Here is a 22,369-nt window from a genome sequence, read left to right on the forward strand (position 1 = left end):
ATTTAAGTGATAGGTCAAAATTTTTAAAATATAGTGTTATTTTTAAATAATTTAATATTTTTTACTTTTAGCCATAAAACATACAGTGTGATCACTATTTGTAAATACAAAATTTTCTCATTTTTTTTAATGGGACACCCTGTATATTAGTTTTGCATTTTGTAGTAAATATTACAACCTTTCTTTTGATATAAGGTTGTATGTACCTAGCATGTTTCGTTTTGTAGATATTTTAAAAAAACTATAGATTTCACGTTTTTGCGGATTTTTTATTTAAAAATTTTTTTGCAAAAAAAATAATTATAATCTGGTTTTAGAAACATACACTAAAATATAAAATATGAAAATAAAAACGTAATTAAAGATTAAAATAAATCGTGTGCTAGTACAATTCAATTGAATTTAATAACTTTAAATTATTTTACAAAAAATATTTTACCATTTTAATGAATGCAAAAATTAGTTACTAAATTAAATAAACAACCAAATTTTAAATCAACCGTAGTAATTTTTCTACTACAGCAACTTTCCTGTACCAAATTAATTGTTAGTTAAATTGTATTTAGTTAAACTTTTAATTTACCTTTTAAATTTACTTACATACATCATACATCTTGAGAATATAAAAATTATTATAAAGTATGCTTTAAAACAGCTGCATGTTAAATGTATCAGCCAAATTATTTAGTAATATAAATAGTATTTACTGGTGTCACAAAAGCTGGTAATACTTTTGTAGTTGAAATTTTTGTAACAATTTTTTATATAAATTTTAATTTTTTAACCGAAAAATTTTTGGATATGACATTTGTTTTGGGCGAAACCATTAGAAATTATTACCAGCTTTTGTGACACGAGTAGGTACATATATACTATTTACTTCTTAATATACTTCCATAACGTTCATTTGTTTCAAAGCATACTTTATACGTTCTCAAGATGTAGGTAAATTAAAAAGTCATTAACTGATCTTACTCGTAAATACAATATAACTAACAATTAATTTGGTACAGGAAAGTTGCTGCGGTAGAAGAATTACTACGGTTGATTTAAAATTTGGTTGTTTATTTAATTTAGTAACTAATTTATGCATTCATTAATATGGTAAAATATTTTTTGTAAAATAATTTAAAGTTATTAAATTCAATTGAATTGTACTAGCATACGATTTATTTTAATCTTTAATTACGTTTTTATTTTCATATTTTATATTTTAGTGTATGTTTCTAAAACCAGATTATAAATATTTTTTTGCAAAAAAATTTTTAAATAAAAAATCCGCAAAATCGTAAAATCTATAGTTTTTTTTAAATATCTACAAAACGAAACATGCTAGGTACATACAACCTTATACCAAAAGAAAGGTTGTAATATTTACTACAAAACGCAAAACTAATATACAGGGTGTACCATTTAAAAAAATGAGAAAATTTTGTATTTGCAAATAGTGATCACACTGTACAGTACCGGCGCTAGGGTATAAGGCGCCCGCCTGCAAAAGAAGCATAGGCGCCCTTCAGTGTCTTTTAAATTAGTATTTTGTATAGTACCGACAGAAAAAAGGTCATTTTGGCGCCCTCCAAACAGGGGCGCCCGCCTGCAGTGCATCCCTTGCAGGCCCGTTATCGCCGGCCCTGACACTGTATATTTTATGGCTAAAAGTAAAAAATATTAAATTATTTAAAAATAACACTATATTTTAAAAACTTTGTTGAAAACATAATCCACAACCCTATAAATATTACCATTTTTCTCAATAAAAATGTAAATATTTCGAAAATTATTAACTTTAGGCCTATAAGACCTTATACAAATTTTTCATATTTTTAAATAATATATTCAAAAATGATTTAATATATAGGGTGTTCCATTTAAAAAAATACAACTTTGGTTCATACCGTCGTTCTGACTCATGAAAATAATTTTAAATTATAGACCTCTTTGATACACATTAGTTTTGTTATAAACATTTTTTTGTATATCTCATAGTTTAGCCGTAATCAAAGAAAACCAGAGGTTTGGCGCACCCTGTATACACTGTTTTGAATATACAGTGGAACCCCGATAAGTCGGCCCCCGATAACCCGGAAGTCCGGCTAACCCGGACCGATTTTCATCACACAAACATTTCAACAATAAAAATGTATGTAATATAATATTTGAGAGATAATGGGTATTTGTGTAATTTGAACTATACGATAGTAAAAATGACTCATGGCACACAGCGGCAGCACAACCTTCATTGTCTCGGATTATCGGAAACAACAGACACCTGTTATTCCTTTATTTATTGTAAACTGTCTTAGCATTGTTTAAGAAAGACTAAAAGACTATTTAAAAAATTCTTTTTTAAACCATGGTCTTAGCCTCCACTGTTCTTAAATAACATAACATCGTTCCGATTGTGACCGTATTGTGTGTAGTACAGTCGTATTTCAATATCAGTTTATCTGTAAGTATACCGTATTTTATTAATTTTTACATGAAGACAATGAAAAAAAAAACGCTTGTTTAATTTAAGTGTTTTAAACATAAATATACACATTAGGGTGGGTCACTTTTGTATGGAAAAAAATAAAATTGTCCAATAAGTTTTGTAATAGTAAAAAAAACGTGACCCACATCCATTCATGAAAAACAATGAAAAAAGAATTTTTCTAGTTTAACCCCTTCTACCCGCGCATTGAGTTTGAAAAACTGAAATTTTTGTTTTTTTGTGAATTATTTGAAAATCGATTTATCGTGGCTCATAGGAATAACAACAACGTAAACTAATAAAATAAAGTGCTTTTGGACTAAATTTTATTATAAAGAAAGAAAAATAAACAAATAATATGACAAAATAAAAAATCTTCAAATCACGTTAAAATCTTTCTTACTTTCGAACTTAGGCATAAGCTTTCGTGAAATAATTTTATTCTTAATTAAAGCTTCTCTTGCTGTTTTGTGGCAAAGCTGCATAGATGCCTCTGTTACTGTTTTTACAGCCCGCTCCACAGCTTGAGTATGACATGGTAGCCTCAGAAAAAGGACTTCATCATCACCACCTGACTCAACTAGGGAATGAAGAGTCTCATCCAGAACATTGATCAATATAGGTGGTTGCGAGTAAGATTGCTGCCAGTCTATCAAATCGATGTAAGACGAAGCGTTTAAATCTATCTTAGGCACTTCAAAGACTCGAAGCTGAAGGGATTCAGATGGTTTTCTTGCCTTTATAATGCGTCTAGCGTCAAGTTCTCTCACATGTTTTTGTTCGTCAGATAACATAGATAAGAGCAAGTTCTCTGGGTGCGCAAAGTAAGCATTTCGCTTTATTACAGGATCAACGACACTCTTCAATTCTTGCGGAAGATATCGAGAATAAAATACCAACTTCCAAAAGTGCCTTGCTCCATCTTTACATGTCGGATTTAATTTGATTTCGAACCAAATAGGAGCATATACTTTAACTACAAAAGTAGCGAGTTGTTTGAGTTCGTTTGTAGGTATCTCAATGGAAACATATAAGCGCAAAATCCTGTTGGCCTTTGTTAGCCACCTGGCATGCGACATTTTTCCCGGAGAGCGATTAGACAAATCAGAAGGGCACTTACCACTTATGACGGCAGATGTGATATGATAAAGGTAACGTTGATCAGAACTGCGGTCTTTTATATTTGAAATGTTTGGTAACATACCTTCTGTATTTTCAAACACGACAACAGAGCGCTTCTCGCAATCATCTAATAACTTTCCGATAGCATCTGAATAAGTATTAGGTCCTGTTGTGGTGCCATCAAGTTTTGCAAATAAATGTCTTAAGGGCAGTTCATTTAAGTGTAAAAGGCATATGATCCATTGAAGTGGTCGGTGTAAACGCTTTTCTAAGAGCCGTATGACTCCGCCGTATTTGCCCGTATTAGTTACCGTCCCATCACAACCTATGGCAAGAGTATCCTCTAGAGACATATTCAGTTGACCTGTTACTGTTTGAAAGATAGCAGACTCCAATCCTTTTGCAGTTCCATGGCTTGAAATTACATATCCGACAAAAACTGATCCTGGTTCTTTAATTATTTTGAAATATGTTCTTCCACAGATGTTGAGCGGTATTTTTCCCCCTTTCATAACAATTTTCAGGGTCTTATCTTTTCGTCCATCAAAAAATAAGGCAGGAATAGTATCTAGTTGGCTTTGAGATAAGGTTTCTTTTCGTAATTTTTGTCTCGCTCGTCGCAATTTCGACTTATCGATTACTTCGTTGTTGATTTTCACATCTTGCAAAACAGCAGAAGCGACAGCAGCAGCTGCTCTATCGGATATCCCGTATCGGTCACAGATAGTTGATAAATTCTTGAGAGATGTTATTTCACGTTTTTTTGATGCTGGTTTTGATGAACTTGAGGGCAAAGTTTGTTCTTCATCGCTACTTTCAGACGTTATTGTAGTATTAGGATTTTCGTGAGAACTTGAGGGCAAAGTTTGTTCTTCATCGCTACTTCCAGACGTTATTGAGGTATTAGGATTTTCGTGAGAACGGCCTGGTTCACAAACGCTAGAATCGTAATAGGATTTAAGCTTAATTTTTCTATCACTCAGTTTTCTTTTCCTCTTACTTGTCAATAAATCAACAGTTCCCATAATCATTTTTCGCTCTGTTCTCTGATCTATTAAAACAGCTCGTTCTTCCTTAGGAATCTTTTGGTCTTTGGAACATTTGCATAACTCTAAATCTTTACACTTACATGAACTCAAATCAAACGGTTTTTCCGAATTTCTATGAAAATCTTGAATTTTTTCTTCTGATAAACGCTTCAAAGATTTTATTAAATTTTTACACTTCGCGTGGTAACTTTTTATCAATTGCATCACACGATTATGAGACATAGTAGGAATAGACGCTTTTCTGCATAAATATTCAACTTTAGATGACACTATTTCAGATACTTCATTAATGGATGGCTCTTTTTTGAATTGTTCTCAAGTTTAAGTTGATGTCTGACTAAATTGTAATATTTTATAACTTGTTTGTAAGTGGGTAGTTGATTTTCGTTAATTTCTTCCGGAGCACCAAATATGGGACAACTTGTGGATTTTCGGGTATTATTTGAAATCTCCATGATGCACAAAGTCACAAAGCTAACAAAAACTACTTAAAATCGCGAAAACATTAGATAAATGCGCGTGACCTTTCGCCCGGAACTGATTAGGTGCACTGAGGCAAAGACACGTGATCGACAGTTTACGCCCTCTTTCCCCACTCCTTCCTCCGCAGTATGCGCACGATTATTCTCATATTTTGGATTGATTATTATTTGTATTACGTGTATCTCTGAATATAAGAATGTAATATCATTTTATGCCATGTAATTTATACAATAAACTCTGATAAAATAAATGTAATTTTAACAATTTTTCCGAATTTTCAAACGTCATGCGCGGGTAATTAATGTTAATATAAATAAAAAATAAATATGCACGTTTTTAAGTCTCTACCCAGGTCATGTTTTCCGCACTATTACAAATCGAAATTCGCAAAACAATATTTTCGACCCACCCTAATACACATGTTTAAAACATGTTTAAAACAGTTGTTTAAAACAAAATGTTTAAAACGAAACAACCCTGAAATAAAACAAGAGTTTAAATTATAAACACAAAACTAAATAAATAATTTCTCACAAGGGTCAAAAACCACACTTAAAAGTTTTAAAAATTCACAACACAGAATATCAGTTATACCCCAGGATGTGGGTGAAAACACATGATATAATTTAGGAATTTTTGAAACCTATCAGGTGTTGTAATGGACGATGCCAGGAATAACTTCTACTAAAATGTGACCAAAAATATTGTGAGCTTTTTTTTTTAATTGCGATTTTCATTTGTTAAAATTGCAATTTTTAAAGATTTTTAATTTTGCAGCTTAGGATATTGATTTTAGAGAAAAACTTTTTAATAGAAAGTTGTAGTAAATTAAAAAACCTACAATTTGAGCCATGGTAAGTTTAATTTCGTTTTTTGGTTATTGCAAAACAGCATGCGAAAGGTCCAAAATGGCCGTTTTTTACAATTGCGTTATTTATTGTAGAAATAATTTTCTTTTATTTTTTAAAGCTTTAAAATGAAGATCTTTCAATTCCAAACATAAAAAAATTGCAAGGCCGGATTAACGAATTTGTTACTTAGATATTATAAATTGTTTATCCCAAGAGGTCAAATGTCGAAGGCTATTACTTTTTGAAGAAAAATCGTAGAGAGTTGTTGTAACATCCAATCTCCTTCTAAAGAGTTATATTTTCATATTCTGATGTAAATAAATGCGTAAAACATTTTTAAACCTCTAATTTTTGGGTTTGAAAATAAGGGGGCAAATTTCGTTATAAACATTTAGAGCTGAAGCGGCCCAGTACATCCTATGAGTTTTTAACTTACAGATTATTGTTGCTGAAGAGGAAACGAAGATTTATAAAAAAAAATAAAAAATTTCTACGACCAGCTGAAGCCGAGCTAAATGTTGGGTTTGAAAATAAGAAGGCAAATTTCGTTATAAACATTTAGAGCTGAGGCGGCCCTGTACATCCTATGAGTTTCTAACTTACAGATTATTGTTGCTAAAGACGAAACGAAGATTTATAAAAAAATAAAAAAAATTTGCAACCAACTGAAGCCGAGATAATTGTTTATTTTTTCTTAAATCGTAGTGCCTTTATTTATAACAATTAAGAAATTATTTTACAGTCATTGACTAAAGAAAGACTTATATTATCTTAAAATAAAAATTATTATAAACTATAATTACATTTAATTATTAAAAATTATTTTTAAAATCGGTGCTTTTGCGAGCGGCCGAATTTTGCAAATCGCCCGGCTCGCTTCAAATCCGCGCTCTCGGAAAATTTTTACGTAACTTATATTAAATTTTGACCGAAAACAATTTAATAATATTACCATTATAATATACAGTATATTTACCACTGTATTTTTTTTTCTTGATAAACTTTTATATGTGAAATCTCATTTCTGAAGAAATAATATTACAAAAATGATACATATAACTATATTTTTAATTTTTGCATTGTTATAATAAATATAATAATAATAATGTTACTTCTTATTATACAATATAAAACTTGTTCTTCTTGTAGTGACTATCCGTTTTGGATGTTGGCAAACATCATGGCAATTTGGCAAACCCCATTTGGAAACTGAGAACCAGGAAGGCGAAGGATTACCTTGCTAGAAAATTTACGTACGTCGTTCAACACAACTACAAATCTTTTTAGAGCAGCAGTACCGATTTAGTGTGCAAGTACAGATTGCCATGACGGTCGCCAACATCCAAAACGGATAGTCACTACAAGAAGAAAAAGTTTTATATTGTATAATAAGAAGTCACATTATTATTATTATATTTATATAACAATGAAAAAATTAAAAATATAGTTATATATTTCATATACAGTAGAGCGTCGATAATCCGAACAAATTGGTACAGGGGTAGTTCGGATTATCAAATTGTTCGGATTATCGAACATATGGTCAAATATATATATTGCTTCATAAACATAGTACATATGTACATACGTTTAAGTTACAAGGATAAAACACCTGCATAATAAACAAATATACCTATTGTATGTATTTATTTCTGCATAAACAAAACAAAACTCCGTGGTCATATTTTGCCCGTATTGTCATATTTAACCAAAAAATTCGGTCCGCGATCATATTTCTTAATTTTATAATTTTTTGCGTTCAGATTAGCGAACGTTCGGATTACCAGGGTTCGGATTATGGACGCTCTACTGTATATGTATCATTTTTGTAATATTATTTCTTCAGAAATGAGATTTCACATATAAAAGTTTATCAAGAAAAACAAATACAGTGGTAAATAGACTGTATATTATAATGGTAATATTATTAAATTGTTTTCGGTCAAAATTTAATACAAGTTACGTAAAAATTTTCCGAGTGCGCGGATTTGAAGCGAGCCGGGCGATTTGCAAAATTCGGACGCTCGCAAAAGCACCGATTTTAAAAATAATTTTTAATAATTAAATGTAATTATATTTTATAATTATTTTTAATTTAAGATAATATAAGTCTTTCTTTAGTCAATGACTGTAAAATAGTTTCTTAATTGTTGTAAATAAAGGCACTACGATTTAAGAAAAAAGAAACAATTATCTCGGCTTCAGTTGGTTGTAGGAAATTTTTATTTTTTTATAAATCTTCGTTTCGTCTTCAGCAACAATAATCTGTAAGTTAGAAACTCATAGGATGTACAGGGCCGCTTCAGCACTAAATGTTTATAACGAAATTTGCCCCCTTATTTTCAAACCCAAAAATTAGAAGCTTAAAAATGTTTTACGCATTTATTTACATCGGAATATGAAAATATAACTCGTTAGAAGGATATTGGATGTTTCACCAACTCTCTACGATTTTTTTTTTAAAAAGTTATAGCCTTCGACATTTGACCTCTTGGGATAAACAATTTATAATATCTAAGCAACAAATTCGTTAATCCGGCCTTACAATTTTTTTTTTGTTTGGAATTGAAAGATCTTCATTTTAAAGCTTTAAAAAATAAAAAAAATTATTTGTACAACAAATAACGAAATTGTAAAAAACGGCCATTTTGGACCTTTCGCAGGCTGTGTTGCAATAACCAATAAACGAAATTAAACTTAGCATAGTTCAAATTGTAGGTTTTTTAATTTACTACAACTTTCTAATAAAAAGGTTTTTCCCTAGAATCAATATCCTAAGCTGCAAAATTAAAAATCTTTAAAAATTGCAAATTTAACAAATGAAAATCGCAATAACAAAAAAAGCTCACAATATTTTTGGTCACATTTTAGTAGAAGTTATTCCTGGCATCGTCCTTTACAACACCTGATAGGGTTCAAAAATTCCTGAATTATATCCTGAAATCGACCTATTTTTCACCCACAGTCTGGAGTATTACGCAAATTTTCAAACAGAATCCAAACACCTGACAGTGTCTCAAGTACGATTGCGCGAAGCCGTGGAATTTACAAGACCAGCTCGGTCTGTAGTGTAGATCCATCCAAGTCATCTTCATCTTACCTTCATGACGAATATGGGAATATGACGTAGATAGATAAATTTTAAAAAATTTATTTGAAATATTAATAACCCTTACGTAATCTAAATTTAATGTGTAAAGTATACCTACTACTATCAGCCAAATGCCTTGTAGTTACATGCATTCGGTACAAGGAAAAATGAAAAATATCAGTTTTAATAGGAATTTTTTTAAGTTTACTATTGTCATCTTGCCCTCCTTTCCTCTAATACAAAAAAAGAAAGATCTGAATTTTTCCTGAATCTTATTACGACTATTAAATTTCATTATAAAGACGCAATTTTAAAGAAATGGATTGTGAAAGGGGTTCATTACACTTTTATCGAATCAGTTAGAGTTAGAGCAATAATTACATCGAAATATAAATTAAACTTACTATAGGTATCACACGTCGTTTCAAGCTTTTAAAATAACTATGTACTATTATTTAGAATTTATGGTACTTATTTCCAGTCAAACCAGTCTGCATGCACCAAAATTAAATTTGCTTATCTAGAAACTAGAAATCACAAGCACAGTTTTAGAAACTATAACTATATCTAGTAACTATGAATGAGAATTGAATATGAACAAGAACAAGCACAATAATAGCACAATAATGCACAATAACACAAAGCACAAGCTAGATAATTTAAAAATAATGAGTCAGCTATATTATGGGATTTACACGTTAAAGGCGGGCATGGACGGCGTGGTAAGTTTTTTTAAGTTGGTAGGAAAGGTTCAAAGAACAATTTATTTTAATAAATATGTATTAATGATGTATATAGCTTTTACAATTCTATTAAACTACTCTTTATATTCTCTTTACCGATAACAGATTCCAAAAAACGCAAATTTTATTAAGTAGGTGTAAAATTTTACTTTCTTTCCTATTTACCAATAATAAAAATCACTAACTTTGACAGTTTATTAAACAGAAGAAATGTGTTTTATATTGGTTGCCTATATTTGATTTTAATGTCATGTAAGTAAGTAAAATCTTAAAATTCCCACAATGGAGCATAATAACGAGGATAAAGGCCTAAAAACTGATGATGCGATAAATAAATTATGTGCTGAACTATATATAGTCCTGTCTCCAGGGGGGGTACAACGGCCTCGTTAATTCAGATGGACTTACCCAAGTTTTTTTTATGTATTTTGACCCGTAGAACAATAATTTTTTGGGTAACAGTTGATCCGGATGTCGATAAGATTGTTATAGACCAAGAACTTGAGGAATCAAATAACAGCGATTTTTGGCAAAACAAAACAATATTTTGTATTTTTTGGGTCATTTTAAGCAAAAAATATTTCTACAAGTTTTTTAGTAGGATGCACAGTTTTCGAGATAAACGCGGTTGAACTTTCAAAAAATCGAAAAACTGCAATTTTTAAACCCGAATAACTTTTGATTAAAAAATAAAATAGCAATTCTGCTTAGCGCCTTTGAAAGTTCAAGTCAAATTATGTCGGTTTTGATTATTTGCATTGCTAAAAATTTATTGTGTTATTGTTAAACAAAGCTACAAACAACTAGTGCGTGAGTGATGTTTCTATGATTTCTCATTTAAAATCGAACGAGTAGGTAGAATAGGTACTAGTGCAATCAAGACTATTTCTATGTTACATGCGTTAAAACGCATGTAAAAGCACGGGAAACCCTACGTGTTTATAGCTTTGTTAAACAATAAAAAAATAAATTTTTACCAATGCAAATAATCAAAACCGATATAATTTGACTTAAACTTTCAAATGCGGTAAGCAGACTTGCTATTTTATTTTTTAATCAAAAGTTATTCGGGTTCAAAAATTGCAATTTTTCGATTTTTTTAAAGTTCAACCGCGTTTATCTCGAAAACTGGGCATCCTACGAAAAAACTTGTAGAAATATTTTTTACTTAAAATGGCCCAAAAAATACAAAATATTGTTTTGTTTTGTCAAAAATCGCTGTTATTTGATTCCTCAAGTTCTTGGTCTATAACAATCTTATCGACATCCGGATCAACTGTTACCCAAAAAATTCGTGTTCTTCGGGTCAAAATACATAAAAAAAACTTGAGTAAGTCCATCTGAATTAACGAGGCCGTTGTACCCCCCCTGGCGACAGGACTAATATCTGTTGTTTTGGATCCATAAGGCTTTTTATCGATTGTCATTTATTTCGAGCTTCTGTCATGGGTCACATAATATTAATATATCTACGTCATACGTTATTGGTATATAACAACAATGATACAAAACAAAGACGTATGGCGTAGATATATTAATATTATGTGACACATGATAGAAGCTCGAAACAAATGACTGTGAATGAAAAGCCCTATATGAGACCTCTCAAAAAAATAGGTAGTAATTTGGATATTTCTAGAAATATTTACTCAAACTAAGTTAAAAGAGGGGTGTAGGGTTGTATTATAGAGGCAATTCCATTCATTTTACATATTCCCAACTGTAAACAAATGCGCATGGAAGCTAAACAGGGTCGTCCTGAAGTGTATCTTAAAAACCAACACGCTACCTACAATTTGAATTTGCAGACTGACCAGTTTGGACCTATAAAATGAGAATCCGCCTCGTTTGGGGCAATAAATTACATTTAACATCTTGACGAATGAGACGGCGAATATAGTAACACGTGCGTTTGTTTATAGTTGGGAATTTGCTATTTGAATGTGGTTTAGTATCTTTCATTGGAACGACCACATCGAGCGTCATAGACGGGATATGGTTCTTTATAACTGGTCCTCGTAAGACACCCAACTCTAACTTATGACTCCACATGCCACACCTTGGGCAACTGCATTGGTCTGCAGGCTAAACTAGCGAGGGTAGTCAGATATGGTGAAAGTAACAACGTCTGTATCCAGAATGGGCGGTTGCAAACGGCGTCTGTTCCTGTTCCATAGTGGACGGCTGAAAACTAAGCCCCGAAGTAGAATGAAGGAATAAGGCAACGGGATCATCATCATCATCATTGGCTCGACAGCCCTTTCTGGGTCTTGGCCTGTTCCAGGATTCTTCTCCACTCTGATCCAAGCGCGGCTCCTCCTTAGGGTCAATTGGTCAATGACCCCCCTAAAATAATCTCATAAAAATACCAATTTTATTAAAAATATCTTTTATCTAAAACTTCACTCTGAAATATAAAATTCTCTCTCAGCAGTCTGCATTGGCAAAACAAATATAATAGATATAATAACGTCGCGCCTCGCGCTATACACAAGCCCGTGGCTGGGCCGTATTTTAAATTGTCTATATACAGTTCTTATGGCTTATGGACAAATGCATGTAAAATAGAAAAGAGACGGCAGATAGCAATTTCGTGGGCGAGAGTGGGAGTGACCTTTCCGTCGTATACCTCTAGTAGAGTCGACGGCCTCACGTTTAGTTAGTTACCGTCTGCTGACCGCACTTCACGGCAGGTCTATATCGATCGCGGCGTATTTGCGTAATTTATTTTGTTTTGTTGGATTTTTTTGTGATTGTAACAAAAACAAGATGAGTGTTGTTGACGAAATAATTGCCTTAAAATCTGCTGGAACACTAAATTATGAACGGCGGCTTGAGAAAAAAGAAAGTGGTCGACCAAAACCAAACATGAATTTAAAACAAACAACAAAGGATAGGGGTAAGGACATTCAAAGATATTTTAAAGAATCAATGTACAATTTGTGTGATTGGATTTGTGGCTGCAGTGTGAGAAATGCATTTTTTTGCTATCCGTGTTTACTGTTTTCGAATGACGCTGTATGGGCGAAAAATGGAGTAACTGACATTAAGCATTTAAAAGTGAAAATTACAAAACATGCCTCTTCAACTACTCATATAAATTCATCAATGAGTTACGCAAGTTTAGGACGTGTTAACATAAGACAGCAACTTGATAGTGTATATCGTAAATCTGTGCATGACTTTAATGAATTGGTATCTAAAAATAGGTATATTTTAAACAAACTAATCGACTGTGTAAAATTTTGTGGAGTTTTCGAAATTGCATTGCGCGGTCATGACGAAAGTGACAGCTCCAATAATCGTGGAATTTTTCTGGGCCTTATCGATTTTGTTTCTGAACTGGATTTAATGTTTAAAGAACACATTGAAAAAAGTACAGTATTTAAAGGAACATCGAAAACAATTCAGAACGATATTTTAGAATCAATGTTAGCCATTGTGCATACTCATATCATGAAGGAGATTGGCCAGACAAATTTTGTGGCCATTCAAGTAGATGAGACCACAGACAGCTCCAATAAAACGCAGATGATTATCATATTGCGATATGTATTAACTGGTATTGTACATGAAAGATTTTGGAAATTTGTTAACCCCCTAGGTACTACAGCACAACATTTAACTAATGTAATATTGGAAGAACTTCAATTATTAAAAATTAATGAAGCACCTGAAAAATTGATTGCCCAAAGTTACGATGGTGCATCAGTCATGAGCGGTAAACTGGGAGGAGTACAAACAAAAATTAAAGAAATATACCCAAATGCACACTTCATTCACTGCTATGCCCATCAATTTAATCTTATCCTCCAAAAAGCGGCGAGTCAACACAAACCGATAAAAATATTTTTTGCAAATTTACACGGATTTTCGTCCTTTTTCGGCCGATCTCCAAAACGTACGATGGTTCTGGATAGAGTGGTTAAAGTAAGGCTACCTAAAGCTGCGCCTACTCGATGGGCTTTCAATACAAAATGTGTTGAAATTGTATACACTTATAAAGATGATTTAAAATCTTGCTTAGAGGAAATTATTGATGAGGAGCAAGATGGTAACAATATAAATCAAGCAACTGGTTTAAAAAGACATTTGGAAGATGAGCATTTTTTATTTTGGTTAAATTTTTTCCATAAAATAATGCCCCATGTTGATATATTGTTTAAACAATTGCAAATGCGAGACATTGATGTTATATCTGTCAAAAATTGTATCCTGTCTTTTAACAACAATATCCAAATAATTAGAAATACTATTTTGGAATCAGAAGTACCAAGCACATCAACAGCAAAAAAAAGAAAAACTACTGCAGAGGATCCAAAGCGACGAACTGCACTTGAAATTTGTGATATTATTATATCTGAAATAAATCACAGGTTTAGTTTCAATGATCATCTCATGATTTCACAGTTATTCTACATAGAGAAATTTGAAGCATACACTACCAACTTTCCGCAAAATATTTTAAAAATGGTGACGGCTAATTATCCCACAGTGAATATTTCCAAACTAAAATCGGAACTTGAAGTCTTATATTGTCGTGAGGATTTTCGCAATAGTGCTGGTGCAGTAGCCATACTTCAGCTTTTTATTAACATGAATTTGTCTGAAACATTTTCTGAAGCAGTGAAGTTATTAAATATTTTGTGCACACTCCCTATGACAACCGTGGAAAGTGAGAGATGTTTTTCTACTTTAAAAAGAGTAAAAACATTCCTGCGTAATACGATGGGACAACCTAGACTTAGTGCCTTGTCTATGCTGAGCATCGAGAAAACGCTTGTCAAGAGCATTCCAAATTTCAATGAGAAGGTCATAGACTATTTTGCAGAACTAAAGGATAGAAGAATTGACTTAAAATATAAAAATATTTAAAGTAAGTTTCGTTTTAATAAATTTACAATTTATTATACTATAAATATTCCTATCTATATATCAGTCAATAACCTGTTCATACCATTTTTCCTATATTTTTTAAAAGATTTACTCTAAAAAAAGACAAATTTAATTTTCGGAAAACTAGGGTAAATAGTATTGAGTTTTATCTAAGTCTGTATTTTTTATCTAAAATATAAATGCTAAAAGATCTTTTAAATACTTTAAAAAATCAACAGTTTGAAGTTTTCAAACCAAAATGACCCCCCTGAAGATTGACCCACGAGCCGCCGCTGCTCTGATCTGTTTCGTGCTTTTTTTCTCCAGTTTTTTATTTTTAAGGTTTTTATATCATTTTCTATTTGTTCTAAATTTAGAAGGCAACGGGATACCACCTTTATTATTTTTTCCCAAGACAAGCACATGAATACATTCAACTCAAAATTATCCGGAGGTATAAATAGTTCCCCAATCGGATCTCCGGGAGGAGCGGTCTTAATGTTACAAAAGTACGAGCAAACTTAAGATAGACATTAAAGATAGACACCTGGAATACACGCAGCCTATTTGAAGCCGGGAAGCTAGCTAGCCTAACTCAAGAAATGTACAGAATCGAGCTAGATATCCTGGAGATTTCAGAAATCTGGTGGCCTGGATCCGGTAAACGCACTAGAGAAAGCGGAACATTCTTTTACTCAGGCAATGATAACCGAGATCATAGAAAAGGTGTCGGGATTATGATAAGTAAAAAAATGATGAGAGCTGTCAGAGAGTTTGTACCATATTCCGACCTCACAGCCTTAGTAAAACTGGAAGCGAAGCCAAATAATCTCAACATCATACAGGTTTATGCAGATGAAGATTCGAGGTGGAAAACTTTTATAGTGAAATCAAAGAATTGCTTAAATTGACAAAGAAACATAATGTTAACATGAACTATTTAGATGGGAAATAAGCCACAATTAAATTGAAAAAAATAATTATATTTTAATTTAATTTATTTTAATTTAATCTAAATAGTTAATTATAAAAATGCTACAAGGAAATAGCTGCAGAACAACATGATTTTAACATAATTATGGGAGATTTTAATTCCAAAATAGGGAAGGGCAGCTTTGAAGACGTAGTTGGACCTTATGGTCTTGGAACAAGGAACAAAAGAGGTGGTCGACTTATACAATTTTGTCAGGAATAAAACATGAGAGTTGTAGAATGTAGAATGTAGAATGTAGAATGTAGAATGTAGAATGTAGAATGTAGAATGTAGAATGTAGAAAATGGGGCGGCCAATAGAGCCTGATACACTGCGACCTTTGTAGATCTATTGTGTTTCCCCTTTCTTTGAAAGCACTTCATCTAGCTTGGTCCTCTTAATGAGACTTAACAGCCTTGATAGTGGCCTTTTCATGTAGCCTGGTGCTTCCGGTTTTTCCTCCCCGAGTTCTAGAAACCGCACTCGTGCGAAACCTTCGCAATGACACAGAACGTGTAGAGCGGTTTCCTCTTCTTCCAGACAAAACCGACAGGTGTCCTCTTCTGTCAGGCCTATGAGACTCAAGTGTCTATTGAGTCTACAGTGTCCAGTCAGCAGATCCACTATCATTCTGACAGTACTGCGACTGCGCGAAAGTAGGTCTGCTGTAAATTTAGCCGAATGTCCTTTGATGAACTGTTTGGCCTGCCTCTGTCCTGGGGAGTTTTTCCACCATTCAAGAGACTTCTGTTGCACCCATTTGTGTATAGCTGCTATTTTTATCGTATTTGCGATTCCAAAGAAGGGTTCCGGACCAACCAGTGGCGTAGATGCGCCTTCTCGGGCCAATTCATCGGCCTTCTCGTTGCCACGATGACCCTTATGTCCCGGCACCCAGGCAAGTGTCAACCTGTTTCGACTTCCCACCTGAGAGAGGACATTCAAACAGTTCCATACCAGCCATGAATCGACCTGTACCGAACTGAGAGCCTTTAGAGCCGCTTGACTATCCGAATAGATGACGATGGAGTCGTTATCTAGATTTCGGCTGATTAGTTCCATAGCGCACATTTGTATAGCAGCTACTTTGGCTTGAAATACGGTCGCATATGTCCCTAGATATAATCGGACTTCCGTCCTTGGTTTTATACCATATATTTCAGCCCCTGTACCTGTATCGGTTTTGGAGACGTCCGTATACCATATTGAGTTTGCGATTATCGGCGAACCAGTTTCCCAGTCCTCTCTTTTTGGTATTGTGATTTGAAAATTTTTGTTAAAGCTATACCTCGTAACCATTCGGTCTACAGGCATTCCTAGAACGGGGTCTGCCTTTATGTTCTGGTATAGCCTTAAGTTAGCAGTTCCCTGCATCATACTTATTGGAGCTTGGCCATGGATCAACCGATGTACTGTTGATCTGGCTTCACTCTGTATGTATATATGCAGAGGTGGTAGGTTTAGTAGAATTTCTAGCGCGTCCGTTGGGGCTGTTCTCATGGCTCCTGTAACACTCAAGCATGCAAGCCTTTGTGTGCTACTGAGCAATCGAATCGCCCCGGACTGTTGCGTTTTGTTCTACCACGCCGCTGAACCGTAAGTTATCATGGGCCTTAAACCCTTGTGTATAACCAGAGGTTCATTTTAGGATTTAACCCCCAATTCCTACCACACATTCGTTTACATCTGTTCAGGGCCATAATGGCCTTCTGTGTGACTTTTTGAATGTGTGCATTTCGTGTCAGCCTCTGGTCGAATATTACACCTAAGTACTTGGCCTGACTTGTGAATGGGATTTCTACTCCCTTGAGCGCTAGTGGCTGTAAGCCTTGCAGTGCTCTTTTCCTGGTGAAGGGAACAACGGATGTTTTTTGAGGGTTAACCTTCAGGCCTTCTTCCTCACACCAACTGTCTACCATCCTCAGTCAGAGCGACTTGAAGTCTCTCTGAAATTTCTTTGGTAAAGCGTCCTCGAACTACAATTACCAAGTCGTCCGCATAACCCAGACAGTAAAAACCCTCCCTGGACAGCGTGTTAAGTAGGTCGTCCATAAGCGTAGCCCACAGTAATGGGGATAGAACTCCTCCTTGTGGGCAGCCGCTTACTGCCTTCGCTTCAATGATGGCTTCACCTAACGAGGACACCATGATCCTGTTTGCTAAGGTCGCCTTTGTCCACTCGCATATGAAGGCAGGAACTCCTCTCCTTTTAAGCGCTTCCTTTACAGACTCGAAGGAGACGTTATTAAACGCTCCCTCCACGTCCAGAAACGTCGCCACAGCTATCTCTTTGTCATCTAGCGACATTAAGAGCAGTCTGTTAAGATCATCGAGCGCCAAGTCAGTTGACTTTCCTGGCTTGTATGCATATTGACGATCGCTGAGTGGATTCTCCTTCAGCACATCATCCCTAATATACCTGTCTATCAATATTTTCAGCGTTTTTGCTAGGAAAGAGGATAGACTTATTGGTCTGTATGACTTGGGGGTCTGGTCCATTACCCTACCAACCTTGGGGATATATGTGACTTTCACCCTTCGCCATGCAGTTGGAATATATCTCCATGCCAAACTAGCTTTAAAGATCTTTGTTAGATGCGGGATAATCACATCCTGTCCCTTCTGTAGGAAGGCTGGATAAATCCCGTCCATTCCAGGTGATTTATATGGCTGGAATTTATTGATCGCCCACGTGACTTTTTCCGGTCTCGTGATGTCGGTAGGTAATTTCCAGTCCGCCTTAGTAGGCCTTCTGGTATAAGCTACCTCTACCGGAGGACTATTGTCAATAGATGAGCCAGGGAAATGTGCATTGGTGAGCATTATTAAGCTTTCATCCAGGGTTCCCACATACGTTTCGTCCTCTTTTTTCAAGAGATCCACCTGATTCACAATACCATCCTTATAATATAGAGAAATAAGTAATAAAATAAACAAACAAATTCAAATATTGACGACAAACATTACCGAAGATCTAACACCAACATGGAATACGATTACAAGTGCTGAAAAACAAGTTAGAGTACAAACCAAAGAACAAGAAGCAAAAATGAATGACAGAAGAAATACTATTACTAATGGATGAACGACGACGATACAAGAATGATCCAGATGGCAGCAATATGTATAAAAACATTAACAGGCAAATAAAAGCAAAGATAAGAATAGCAAAAAATGAATGGCTTAAGCAACAATGTATCGATCTAGAACATTTACAACGACAGCACGACGACCGTAATTTACATAAAAAGCTTAAGGATTAAGGAGACTGTTGGTGTATACAGAAAACGACGAAAGACTACCATAGTTAATCAGGATAACCAGATAGTTCTGGCTGAAAAGGAGAAAATTCATACATGGGAAAACTATATCCATGAGCTCTTTCATGACGAAAGATCCATGAATGAAGTTTATACAGACGACCAGCTGATTGGCCCTTACCTTCAATCACTAAAGAGAAGATAGAAAAGGCAATATTAAATTCAAAAAACAATAAGGCACCTGGACCAGATGAAATCCCTTCAGAAATACTCAAACTACTAGATGAAAGGGGAATTTCAGCAATACATAAAATATTTAATTTTATTTATGAAACTGGTATTGGTTGCAGAAAGCCCAAGATCGACAAAACTGGAAGAAATTAGGGGAGGCCTATGTTCAACTTTGGATGCAGAAGGCTGGATGATGATGATGAAACTGGTTGCTATCCTCAACAGTGGTTGCGCTCTACATTTATTCCCCTACCCAAGAAAGTCAATGCAGAAAGATGTGAGGATCACAGACTCATTAGCCTGATGAGTCACACTTTAAAGATATTCTTTAAAATACTACATCCAAGAATATACAAAAAATGTGAATGGGACATCAGTGATTCTCAGTTTGTGTTTAGGCAAGGTTTAGGAACAAGAGAAGCAATAGTAGCAACAGAGGTGTTGGTTCAAAATTGTTACGATTAGAGCAAGGACGTGTTCCTGTGCTTTTTAGATTACGAAAAAACGTTTGATCGTGTCCAACATCACAAGTTAATGCAGATCCTCAAGAAACTTGATATAGACCAAAAATACCTAAGATGCATTGAAAACTTGTACTGGTATCAAACAGCACAATTAAAAATAGACAATTCTATATCCAAACCCATACGTATAAGAACGGGTGTTCGACAGGGATGTGTGCGTTCCCCTCTTTTATTTAAAATTTATTCGGAAGCCATATTTCTCAGGAGTCTTTGGAAGATGCAGAGCAGAGATGGGAATCAAAGTGAATGGAGTATTGATCAACAACATACGATATGCTGATGATGCTATCTTAATTTGTGACAACATAGCCGATCTTCAACAACTTGTCACTATAATTGGAGAATACAGTAAGCGAATGGGATTAGACATTAATACCTACCAAAAAGACCAAATTCATGATCATCTCCAGAAACTTGGATGCATTTGAAAACTCCACCATAACACTGAATACCAAGACCATAAAAGAGTGAGCAAATTTAAATACCTGGGAACGTGGCTTTTTGAAGACTGGCCATCTGGCAGGGAAGTAAAATGTCGCATTGAGCAAGCTCGACAAGCTTTGGTAAAATTCAGGAAGGTACTGACCTGTTCAGTGTTCGACCTTATACTGAGAGTAAGGTTTATAAATGCTACGTATGGTCGGTGCTGCTATGTGGGATAGAGGGCTGGACACTCAAAACGAGGGATATAAACAGATTAGAAGCCTTTGAGATGTGGCTTTATCGCCGTATTCTAAAGATACCATGGACGGCGAAAGTCACAAATGTAGATGTCCTTAAAAGAATCAACCAAGAACGCCAACTTTTCGAAAACATCAAGAAAAGGTAAACGGCGTATCTGGGTCACATCCACATCATGCGAAATGAAAAATACCAGTTCCTTATAATCGAAGCTAAAATTGAAGGCAAGAGCGAGGAATAGGAAGCAAGAAAATGTCCTGGCTCCGAAACATAAGGCAATGGACAGGGATTAACGACATACAATCTCTGATCTGATACACATTGCAAGAAACAGAGAGTAAATGGAAAATGTGATCGCTATTAACATCCATTGATTAGTGGATTTGCATCTGAAGAAGAAGAAGTTAAAAGAGTCTAAAAAGTAAATAATACAGTAATAGTAATCCACAGGTTTCGGTAGTTTTATGCCATTCTGCTTGGTTTACCTATGTTCCTCAGATAACCAAAAAAAATTACCCACCACTGCTAAAATGCCATAGAAAAAGGAGCTGACGACCTGACATGACAGTGATCAACAGACATAAATATAACGAACAAACTATTCTCAACGTCGACCTATCTGTCAGATTGATGTCATATTTGTTCTTTTGATTGACGTTTTGTGTTAAATAGGTTAGGAATAATATTTCTTTGGTTTATTTATGTACATAAAATTTCTTTAAATGTCCGAAAAAGATTATGCCCCTCTTAGTTCTGCATGTGTTCGTGCTTTGAACGATAAACTTTATGAACGAAGAAAAACAGCGGCGTTGGAAATTGAGAAGTAAGTTTGAAACCGCCTACCTTTCTAATATTTACTTAACTTTCAGCTAAGTCATTTTTAACTATTATAAAATTGTTTTAATTTTTTACGTATACAATGTCTGTTCATACTAGATCTTACCTACCTGACTAAAAATATTTTTTATCCCATTTATTGCATTCCTATGTATTAAGGCTGTCATAATTTAAAATCCTTAATCTCTTATCTGACCACATTTTTATACAGTATATACTCTCTCTATAACGAACACAGATATTACAATGTTTTGCTTATAATGGGATACACTAGGTGTCCCATGACATTCCTATTGAACTTAATACTTTCTATTGAACTTGAATACCTCTTGAGGTATATTTGGTTATAATGAAGGAAAATGAGATCGAAGAACATGGGTATAAATAAATAGCCTAGTTGCATGTATACAGAACTGTCTAGAATCTGTGTGCTTATCGAGACCAGTGATGTAATTAATTCCACACAATGTCAACTTCTTCCTGTTTATCCATCAAATCTTTCATTCAAACCGCCCTTCAAACAATATTTACTTAGCATCCTATATTGCTCGGATTGGCTTCACTATAGGAAGTTAAGGTTTTAAAAAACTACATATTCATATGTGTACACAATATTATTGTTGTCTGATATAACGAGATCGGTTTGTAACGAGGTAATTAGCCTGCAGTTTCAGTTCTCGATATATTGGGAGTCTACTGTACTATAATTTACCATCATAATCTAACAAATGTGAATGCTAAATATTTAATTTTGCAGTTTTTATACTTTTGTTGTTATAAGAACATGACCTGTTAGTGGATTTACACTTCATTTGATTTCTTTTTGAACTGTCATATTTGAGCCCTTGGAAACCAGAGTGGTCTAAGTCAAAAATTTCATTTTACATTTACGCCATGAATTTTATTCTGTTTAACCCAGGAGCAGTCGTGCTCACTTTATGTAGAGAAAAAAATCTCAGAATAGGAATTTAAATACAAATTTAAAACAAATTTCTATTTTATAATATTTTTATTTACTTGTTATGTTAAAAATATCTATTTCTACCAATTTTAAAGCTAATTGGTTTTAACCAAAGCCATTTATTATGGAAAAGGATAAAATGTTAGATTTTTTTTAAAGGCACCACTGCTCCCGGGTTAACAATGTTCTATTTTGCTAAAAAATTTGAAAAA

General features: G+C 34.0%; 2 protein-coding genes across 3 annotated transcripts in view; one reads left to right on the forward strand and one right to left on the reverse strand.

Moving 5' to 3' along the window:
• The window catches only part of LOC114327785 (ephrin type-A receptor 2), an 82,145-nt gene extending 72,428 nt beyond the window's left edge, over positions 1-9,717 (reverse strand). Inside the window, exon 1 of the mRNA XM_028276495.2 lies at positions 9,477-9,717. The gene's annotated coding sequence lies outside the window, so the exon portion shown is untranslated. The remainder of the gene's footprint in view (positions 1-9,476) is intronic.
• Positions 9,718-20,996: 11,279 nt separating this feature from the next.
• Positions 20,997-22,369, forward strand: part of LOC114327788 (protein VAC14 homolog) — a 105,681-nt gene continuing 104,308 nt past the window's right edge. For both annotated transcript variants that reach the window (XM_050641638.1, XM_050641639.1), the window contains exon 1: positions 20,997-21,182. In XM_050641638.1, the coding sequence (XP_050497595.1) occupies positions 21,082-21,182 (101 nt within the window). In that variant the 5' untranslated portion in view covers positions 20,997-21,081. The remainder of the gene's footprint in view (positions 21,183-22,369) is intronic.

This window comes from Diabrotica virgifera, chromosome 1 (assembly GCF_917563875.1).
Source record: "Diabrotica virgifera virgifera chromosome 1, PGI_DIABVI_V3a".
NCBI classification, from domain to species: Eukaryota; Metazoa; Arthropoda; class Insecta; order Coleoptera; family Chrysomelidae; genus Diabrotica; species Diabrotica virgifera.